The 10,227-nt window shown below is 47.1% G+C and overlaps 1 protein-coding gene across 1 annotated transcript; it reads right to left on the reverse strand.

Moving 5' to 3' along the window:
* Positions 1-1,530: 1,530 nt before the first annotated feature.
* Psmd7 (proteasome 26S subunit, non-ATPase 7) lies at positions 1,531-8,815 on the reverse strand. The gene is made up of 7 exons (NM_001107426.1): positions 8,612-8,815; positions 6,785-6,876; positions 6,110-6,202; positions 5,458-5,555; positions 4,654-4,734; positions 2,945-3,036; positions 1,531-2,458 (listed from the first exon to the last, which is right to left on the reverse strand). The coding sequence occupies exons 1-7, from the start codon at positions 8,683-8,685 to the stop codon at positions 2,026-2,028; spliced, it is 963 nt and encodes a 320-aa protein (NP_001100896.1). The 5' UTR covers positions 8,686-8,815; the 3' UTR covers positions 1,531-2,025.
* Positions 8,816-10,227: the final 1,412 nt, after the last annotated feature.

A 10,227-nucleotide genomic window follows, 5' to 3' on the forward strand; every position in this document is an offset into this window, starting at 1 on the left:
CAAAACCTTCTAGGCTCACCCTCTCCCCCAGGGCAGCAGCAGTTTGGCCTGAGAAAATGGATTCAAGTGTTTCTCCCTCTTTTGGCCTTCTCAAAGCCCTGACTGTTGTGGAACTTGCTGTGCAGACCAGGCTGGCCTTGAACTCACAGGATCTGTCTGTCCTGGCTGTACGCACTTTATTTTCTTTAGGCTGTGCTGGAGATGAATGCAGGGTTTCACACATGCTAGGCAAGCAAATTACTGCTGGGATCCACCACTACTCTTTCTTTGGGAGCTGAAAACCCCAGGGAACAGTCCCTGGTGCCCACATGTGGGTCAAACTATTAAACAATAAATCGAGACAGCTCTCCCCTTTATCAATAATTTATATTTATCCAGTTCATCCGAATGGGACGAGCTTAATGGTTTCAGTCTCACCAGACACCAGGAGAGCCTTCTAAGCCTGCTTTGCAAGGGCTCAGCTCAGAGGACACAGCCTGTCACTTCTACATGGAGGATCCACTCTTTGGATGACTCTCCACCTTCCTGCCCCAAGTTTCAGGGCCACGGCATCCCCATTTTCCCCGTAACTGTCTATTTTTGTTCATTCCCTGGAGAAAAATTTAACTGTCCACTTTCTTCCCTATCTGCATGTTCCAAACATGGCAAGCCCACGCCACATCTTCACTCTGACTTGGGGCCTAGTTCTTCTTCAGCTTACCAGCATGTTTCAGAGCACGCTGGCTCCATTTTGACATTTTGGTAGTATCCACTATTACCCCCTCCTATTTTCACGACTCGTGGGTGTGTGTGCCTGGTGAGTTGTTAGGGTGACTTACAGCCGTGTTCCAGCAGCTGCCCCACTGAAGCCCACCCAGCAGCCACAGCCTGCTGGGACTCAGGCAGGGGTGGGCTCACATGGGCCTCGTGTGAATTATGCATTACACAGTTCTTTTATCCATCTGGACTCTAGACTAGATAAAACCGTCATTTGCTCTTTTTATCTCAGTCTCAGTGAACTTCAGTGACCCAAACACAGGCTTTACCTACAGCCCTCCCCATTCTACTGTGGACGCCCATGTGTGCACTGACTGCCCTTTGGCAGCTCTATGGGTAATTTCTCCTGATCGCTTTGAGGCTTAATTCTGTTCGTCTGATGGAGCGTTAGTTGACTTACTTTTTGTTGTAGCATTTTAAAATTTGTGAACATTTCACATAACCAAGGGGTACACTTGAGAATTCTCAAAGACATCCCAGGTGTTTAAGGAAGGACCTGACAGGGTGAGTTATGGTACCTGGGAGGGTAGCCAGGGCTACAGTGAAACTTTGTCTCAAAAAAGCAAAGCAAAAGGGAATTGACAGCTGGGCGACACTGGTTGGCCTGTGTCGACTTCCTTAATGCGTACACTCACTGGGGCACGTCTCTCAGCCCGTCCTTAGATAACTCTGTTAACCTGCTGCCCTGTGTGCTTAGAACCCCCTGCGGCAGCAGCTGAAGATCATTTATTCCCCTTGCTTTTGAAATAACACAAACCACTAGAACGCAGACATAAAAACCAAGCCATTTAATTGTATCTTTGAAGGTAAACAATACATGGCCTTGGACCCCAAGCCCTAAGAATGCGAGTTACAGGTCCAAAATGTGCTGTGGTCTGGTGTTCAGGGGGGTCGGAGCTCAAGTGTTGGGTGGCAGAGTGTGGGGTCCATGAATTCCATTTAGCAATTATGAAAATTACCACCAACAGACCCCTGAATCTTATAAGACAGGAAAAAATTCCTTTTAAGGATAAAAGGAGAGTGCCACAGATTACGTTGTTCTCACAATGGGACACCCGAGCCACCGCACCCCCAACTCATGCAACGGACGCTGTGGCATAGGGCTGAGCTCGGTCCTTCTGTCCATTCATCTCCACAAAATGCCACAGCAAGGGTGACCAGGGCAGAGAGCGCTTGTCAACAAGCACTGAATGTGACAAAGGACCCTCTAGTGGCACACGGAGTTAAGTTTATAAGATTTTAATTTACAAATTAAAAAAGCTACACGATTTACTTTTTCTCCTTTTTCTCCTCTTTCTTCGCATCGCTCTTCTCCTTCTCCTTGTCGTCTTTTCTCTCCTTCTTGCTCTCCTCCTTCTCCTGTCCCTCTTTCTTCTCCGCATCGCGGTTGGCAATCTTGTTGTTGATGAGGTTATGCAAGGCGACCACAGAGCGGATCAGCGAGGCCAGGTACACCACAACCATCTGGTCATTGGTCTTCAGGTAGAAGGCCTTGACGAACTCCTGCAGGCTGGCGTCCGGCAGCAGGTTGAAGACGTCCTGCAGCTGGTATATGATGTGGTGGTTGATGGGTAGCTTGCCGCTGGCTACCTTCTCCAGGTAGGTCCTGATATCCAGGAGCTTGGAGTTCAGTCCCTTCAAACCATGGACCTGGTTAGTGATCCTCTGAGACAGAGTCCCCACTGTAGTGTCCTTGATGTCCCTGCAACAACCCATAAGAAAGGCAGAAAGAGCATCAGGCTACATGCCCACAAATGGAGGACTGTCTGGGACAACAGCTCAGATCTACAACAACTTCCTGGTAACCTAGGTTGTTGGCAACTTTTATTTTTAATTTTGCACATGTGTGTGAGTGTAATACTCTCAGGCTGGAAAGCAACATCAGACAACAACAAAAGCTGGCCTCAAATTCAGAGACCCGCCGGCCTCTGCCTCCCAAGTGTTAGGATTCTAAGTGTGCACCCCACACCCACCCTGATTTACTTCTTTGTCCCCGTGTGTGCGCACGTCTGCTTTTCCACAGGTGTGCCACATATGTCCCTAGCCCACGGAGGTTAGAAGAGGGCATGAGATCCCTTGGAACTAGAGTCACAGTGGCTGGGAGCTGCCACATGGGCGCTGCAAACGCAACCTGGGCCTCTGCAGGAGCAGCCAATGCTCTTAGCTGCAGAGTCCCTAGCAGACTCACCGTAACAAGTGCTCCACTCCAACCTCCTCAGCCTCCTCTGCTCCAATTTCACTAGTCACGTGCTCAAAAGTTTTTGATGTTGGTGTTCCGTCCTGCGAGAAGAGGCTTAACTATCGTTACTTATTTTCAACAAGCCGACCGGCACGTTTCTCTCCTCATACCCGAGTCTTTTGCAGCCAGTCGGCCCGTGTCATGGCTATGAGACGAAGACTTCCACAGTAATGGTGGGGTCAGGTTCACTTTGAAAAATAAGCCCTCAAGGCTAAGACAGACCTTGCTGCTAGCCTGTTTGCATGGTGCTGCCACTACATTGTTCTCTGAGGAAAGCTTTCTTGTCAAGGAAAATTGGGGCATTCCCTCAAGCCCACACTGGTGGGGTGGAGCAATGCACGGAAGACTCAGGTTAAGAATTTCTAGAATGGAAATACAGAATACCCGCACTTGAGGCACATTCATGCCAACACGTACTGTCCCCTGGATCACATGACCGAGTAGTCCCAGTGTGACAGAGAGTAACTAGAGGGTAGAATAAAAGGATCCACATGGGGCTGGGGATTTAGCTCAGTGGTAGAGCGCGTACCTAGGAAGCGCAAGGCCCTGGGTTCGGTCCCCAGCTCCGAGGAAAAAAAAAAAAAGAACCAAAAAGCATCCACTGAGGGGCTGGTCACTCCACCATCTGGTGACTCAATGGTGGAACTTTTCAGCCCTGTTGCCAACAGAGGTCATGATCTTTTATGAGGGCTCCTCAGACTTAAGGGCTCCACTAGTTTGGCTAAGTGAGCCCCAGGGCCTTGGGCAAGTCTCTCAAGTCACGTTACACATTGGACCTGCTGGAGTGTGGCTGGTTCTCATATTATTCAGGGCAGCATGGGGACTCCCTAAAGGTCACTCTAGTCTTTGGACACTAGGATGGCCTGAGAACTTCAGGACAACGGGTAAGGAACCAGGGGTAAAAGCTTTAATGCCATCAAACAACATCTGGACCTAGCTCCTTAGGGCTGCAAAAGAACAGGACAAGGCTTAGTGCAAGGCTGGGAGGGCACCACCCTAGAACACCCTTTTCAAATCCTAAAGCCATAAAGAAGAGGTATTACACTCTTAATCCCTCCTGACTCTGAAGACCAGGCTCCTGGACACCCTGATAAATACTCTGTGCCCATCCCCCAACCCTGCTACATCAGGCTTTACCAAAGAGCTCCAAACCAGCTTTCCTGAGGATAGAGAAAGATTGGCTACTGCTCAGTGCTCTATTCAATGCAATCCCAGCCACAAAGATCACAGGTCTCACCATGGCGCTGTCTTGCTATGTTTGAGAACCCAGGGCCTGTCTGAAGGACTCACGAGTGCACTGCCCACTGTACTAGAGCAGAAGCCTCCCAGACCTCCCTTTCCCTCGCTGTGAAGGTCTCTGAGGTGTAAGCACTGAACTGTTTGGTCTCAATGACAACTCTGGGCTTCACCTCAGTCACTCACCAAGGCTTCAGTTTCTTTAGTGAAAAAGGATGGCAGGTTCCTCAATCCTTTTCTATTTCTAAAATTTGATGATTAAAAAACTCAAGGCTGGTTTGCTAGCCACACTCAACCTTCTCTTTGTTACAGAGAAAGAGTTGTTGAGTTGAACATGGAAAAGAAAACAAAACCAAACCAAAAAGCCCCCAAAGTCACCCGAGAACCTGCTAATCCATTCTGCAGCCCGAAGCAGGACTTACATCATGAACTTCCTCCACTGAGATGTAGGCTTCGGTCGGAAGCCCCAAGTCTTTTGGCTTCACATCAATAATGACCAGTACCTGGCAGAGAACACAGCTTAGCAAGAGCCTTCCTTTTTGACACAAGGTACAACTTCAAGACTTCTTCTGACTACTCACACCACTTTCTTCATTCAATCAGAAACAAGCCGGATATTCAGCGAAAATAAGTTGACATTTCATGTGACCCACAGTTCACCTGTCCAAATTCCAACCTGTACCTCACTCCCCACCAGATCTTTTTTTTAATTTACACTCTTAACCTTAAAAAAATTTTTTTTACACTTAAACATTGCATTTTTCTAGAGAGAAAGGGGGGGGGGAGGAGAAAGGTGGAGGGAGAGAAGGAGAGAGAGAGAGAGACAGAGACAGAGACAGTGAGATAGAGACACAGAATATACAGAATTGTGGGAGTCTCTCTTCCTAGTGTGGGTCCAGGCAGAGACCTTGTAGGTTTGGTGATAGGGTCTTTCCTCACTGACACAGCCACCTTGCTGGCCCTCTAGCCATACTTCACTTCGGTTTCCTCATTTATAAAGCCAACATCCAGTTTCTGAGAGGATTAAGTCAGATGTACATGGCACCAGCAGGTGCCATTAAATATACTAAGTCACACCAAATTAACACAGCTCCACATTACTGCTAAAGGCTTTGGAGACACAAAAGCATGCCTGGCTACCCAGGCCTTCTGAGGAGGCTCTTACTTGAGTAGGGGCAGAGAGCATCAGTGTTCTGATGACAGTGTTCTGACGACAGTGTACTTACCGAGTTGGGGCAGTATCTCTTCATGAGTTCATTGATGGCGATATCGTTCTTGTGCAGTTTGGGGCCTGTGTGGTACCACCCAACTATTCTTTCTCTGGCTGGGAAGCAAAACCTTAGTAAGTTTTAATTATTTCATCAAGATCTGTGCCACCGACTCAGAAACAGTAAGAACACCAGCACTTACTTAGGCTTTCTACCTTTTTGAGAATTCCAGACAAAAATAAATCTTGACACATCTTTGAAATCTAAAACTACAAAACAGAATTCTAAGAGAGTGAAGCCTGGAGACATCTGTCTCCCAGACTTGCTTAGGGTCCAGTCACACGTGAGGGAGCAGCGTGGGCGTGGGGTGGGTAGGTGGGCCCAGAGCCGTGTGTGCAGCACTCAGTAGCGTCAATGCACCTGGCTAGCACTGGAGCTCTAGGGCAGGCAGCCTCCAGGGCTAGCACAGCCTCCAGCCCGGGTAGTCTACACAGCCTCAGACTGTGACTGTGGTTTATTCATTCTACCTCATTTCTCTATCACTACCAGTCTATTTTCACTTGGTCCAGCTAAGTGGATCGATCCTTGACAATATACAGAGACCAGATTTAAACACACACACACACACACACACACACACACACACACACACACACACACTCAGACTTACCATTGACCTTCTTAAACATCCCATACATGTTTTCCAAATAATCATGGTCTAAAAACCAGACAGAATCATCTTTGTCATCTTCATCAAAAGGTACTAAAGAGAGAGAGAAAAAAAGAGAAAATAGAAAGACTTTACCTAGGAGCTAGAAATTCAGCCAGAGGAACCTCAGTGGTGTCTGCCTCACCATGTAAACTGTCAGTACTGCCTTCATTCAAACCTCCACATTTCCAGCTTCTCTTAAAACGCTAAAGACTTAGGTACTCCAAGGAAAAGGGTTAAAAAGGACACACACTCTCTGACTTGCTCAAGGCCCCGTCCCTGCACAGTCCTTTTACAGATCACAGACCCTCCAGCAACAATACACTGAGCATAAATGTCCTGGTAAGCCAGGGTTCAGATGTTTAAAGCTACTGGATGGCTTGTTCTGACGCAGCCACACCACCATGGTACAGTCTGTAGCAGCCCTTGCACTCCAACAGCTGAGCTGAGGAGCTACAACAGAGACCGCAACTTAAAAACAGCCACTCTCTGGACTAGGGCAGAGCCACTGGTCTCCCTTTCCTACATATCAGCAATTCTGAAATAGGGTCTTCAGGCTGGAGTGAAACATGTTCACTGTTTTGTAAGTAGAGACACTCTAACCATGCTCAGAACAATCAAGAGCTTGTTATTTACCTGCAAAGCTGTTGGATACATCAAGGACTTTCTTTTGCCATGATCCCAAAAGCACACCAACAACCCGCTTCTGGTTTCCAACCTTGCCGATTCTGAATGAGAAAAGCAGTGGGTCAATCTCCGACACTAGTCAAAAGCGGATACTTGCTACTCAGTGGCAAGTATCAACAACAAAGTTACAATTTAGTTTATGTGGGAACTAAGGTCCACAAACAAATGTAACAGGTTAGTTCCCAGACTAAAGATAAGGAAACATATCCCAACACACACTGAAGCGATACTTTCTAGAGATTTCAGATACTTGCTTGGAGAAAAAGTCACGCCTATTTTTCTGTTTCTCAGTTTTCCTTTAAACTCTCTCCCTCTTCTCTACACTGAAATCTCTCCAGAGATGAAGACCTAGAGAAGCACCAGTTTTCTGGTACAGCCAATTATCCCTATAACATCTGCACCATGCCAACCAGCTCCAGATGTACTGTATCTTCTGGATAACCTAGGGGCTCAGGGAAAGTCAGGCCACACTGGGAGAAAGGCTGGACCGGTGAGAAGGTTTTTGCTTTAGAACTTCCATCTCAAACCTCCTGGATGATTTTCTGCTAAGCAAAGCATATTACTCTGCAAAGAATTATTTTCTTTAGCCACTAGCAAATTATGTATTTGGAATAACTTAGTTTTCTGCTAAGGAAATGTACAAGTCGCGGTAAAACAAACAGTACACCGCTTTACAGCCCCAAGTTTCATGCTAGTTTAACTGTAGTGTTTTGCTTAACATGGAGCCTGTACCTTAAACTTACAGCACAGGCAGAATGAAATAAGGGGTTTTGTATTACTGGTGGCTATGTGTCCCCCCACCCCCTTTCTTTAAACCACTGAAAATACTTCAAACAATGAGTTTCCACACGGCAATGGACACTTCATCTATGGGTCTTTAAAGCCCATCTGTTCTTTGATAGGATACCAGCAGTGTCTGTTCCGACTTGATTCTTACCAAGTGTTAAAATAAAACTGAAACAGTGCTCACCCCATTAGGGCCACTAGTATCCCAGGGGAGTAAAACTGTATCTATTAGGGCCACCGAGCCTGTTAAGACCCAGGCATCCCGAGCAATACAACTGAACCCAGAATCAAAAGCCTCTATCTTGAGATTGTTTTTGGCTCTGGTTGAGTTAGCTGCACAAAGCCTGGTTCGGACCAGGCACTAGCTCGACTTTACAGTAAGCACAGACTCCCTACTGGGTCTTCATATTTGTTAACTCAACTAATTATCTTGTAAAACTTCCGAACACGTGCAACAGGTCTGGCAGGATGAACCGCTGGAGAAGATAAGGGTGGCAGTGAGCTAACCAAGTGTACTGGAGGCTGGCCTCAATCTGCACCTGCCTCACTTTTAGAGGAAAGAGCTGGCACCTTATCCACATTTTAAAGGTACCATCCAACCAGAATCACAATTAGAAACTTGATGGTTTACGATCACTGCCTCATCCAAAAAATCGTCCATCGGGGTCTCCCAGACCAGAATTTCGGTGACAGCTTTTACAGGCACGGACACACTGAAACACTGTCCTAAACGGCGCCCAGCCGTTCTGGTAAAAGGCGCGGCCAAGGCGGGTAGAATCGTCCCGATTCCGGGCACTCAACAGGCGGGCCAGGCTCAGGAGTGGCGGCCTCGGCGGGGCTGCGAGGCTGTCAATGGGTTCCGAGCAGCGCGGCGTGGAGCCGCTGGGGTCGCTTACCCCCCACCCGTGTCCCGGGCCGCTGAGTTTATGCCCGGCGCGCCCGTGACTCAGCAGCCCTGCGCCGTGTGGCCGCCACGCGCCACCCGCTCACCGGTTGAAATGATCCACCACACTGAGCAGCACCAGGGGGTGGACCACCACTTTCTGCACCGCCAGCTCCGGCATCGCGACACAGCCCGACCGCCGGCCCGGCTCCCTGCAACCCGCAAACACCGGCAACCGCAGCGTTACAGGCCGCTCCTCCAGGCCCCAGCACCTCCCCTTCCGGTTTGACCGCCACCGCACAGTCGACTTCCGCTCCCAGAGCGCTTCGCGCGCGTGCCCACACTGTCGCCAGGGACGCCATCTTGAGAAAGGGAAAGGGCTGCCTTGCTTTCTGTGGGATTTAGGCTAGTGATGAAGCTTGACTTGTCATTGGGCCTTGCCCTAGTTTTCTGCCTCAGTTGTTTTCCAGCTCACCATTTCTCCTTCTTGGAAAATTGTAGAAAAAGGTAGATAAACATACATAGTAACAGTTTATACTTCTACCAATCAAATAGTTAACAACTATTTAACTTTATTTATTTATTATAATTTATTTAACTTTCACTTCAAATCATCACTGATTCAAAATTTCGCAAATGAGTTTCATTTATTTGTTTGTTTGTTTATTTTTCAGACAGTGTTTCTCAATGTAACAGCTCTGACTGTCCTAGAACTCACTTTGTAGACCAAGCCGGCCTCCACCTGCCTCTCCCTCCCCCACCCCGCCCCTCCCCCCAGTGCTGGAATATAAAAGCTTGTGCCACAAGGCCCAGTTTTTATTTATTTCTTAATGTTTTGTTTCATTACTTTTGAACTTAAGCCTTATAGAACACTGCCTATGATTCCCTGATTTCAGCCTTTCAAGTACAAGGGAGGGAGCAAATGAGATCACACCTGGTTGAGAGGAGCTCTCAGTATCTAACACCAAGAACACACTTTGGGTGTAGGATTGGATACTTTAATCTACAATTTTTATAATTATCTATAATTTTTATAATTATGCTGGGAATTTTCCTTAATGTTCACTGTTAATCTAATGAATGCAATGACTTTCAGGTTTTATTAATCCCAAAAGATTTGGGGAGAAAGACCACCAACTCAAATCACTGTGGCTAAATTAATTAAAGCAAGCATTTTTTATTTATTTATTTTATTTTATTTTTATAGGTTCCCTGACTTCAATTCAATGGTTGGGTGTAAGTATCTGCGTCTGTCTTGGTCAGCTGCTGGTAGAGCCTCTCAGAGGACAGCCATGCCAGACTCTGTCTGTAAGCACAGCATAGCATTAAGGCAAGCATTTTTATTTGTGTACATTAGCTGTCTCTTCTTAAAAGGGGGATGATTCAAGAAATCAGCAGTGGACATGAGAAAGACAAGGTTTTTATAGCTCAGGGGTAGGGGATTTCCAAATAGGGGATTTGGTGCTCAAAATAGGCAGGGTTCCAGGAGCAGAAAGAACATAAGCATAAGACATTAGTCTAAAGACATGATTGCAAGGTGGCCTTAACAACAACTTAAGGTAGTGAGAGCCAAGGTAGTCATGCAACCTTTTGAAACAAAGCTAGAGTTGCAAGAGGGTTGGAAATAAAAGGACAGTTTTCTGGGATAGGCAGTACAGAGCCATTACTTAAGGTAATAAGTCAGGCATAGCCCAGTGGTAAACAGGGATGAGCCTAGTTTGCT

This window comes from Rattus norvegicus, chromosome 19, assembly GCF_036323735.1.
Source record: "Rattus norvegicus strain BN/NHsdMcwi chromosome 19, GRCr8, whole genome shotgun sequence".
Lineage (NCBI taxonomy): Eukaryota > Metazoa > Chordata > Mammalia > Rodentia > Muridae > Rattus > Rattus norvegicus.

Coding starts and splice junctions, on each gene's coding strand:
- Psmd7 (NM_001107426.1), bottom strand. CDS start 8,685: ATGCCGGAGCTGGCGGTGCAGAAAGTGGTGGTCCACCCCCTGGTGCTG. Junction 6,877..8,611: donor GTGGTGGATCATTTCAACCG/GTGAGCGGGTGG, acceptor TTTCTCATTCAG/AATCGGCAAGGTTGGAAACC. Junction 3,037..4,653: donor CAGTGGAGGAAGTTCATGAT/GTAAGTCCTGCT, acceptor CTCTTCTCGCAG/GACGGAACACCAACATCAAA.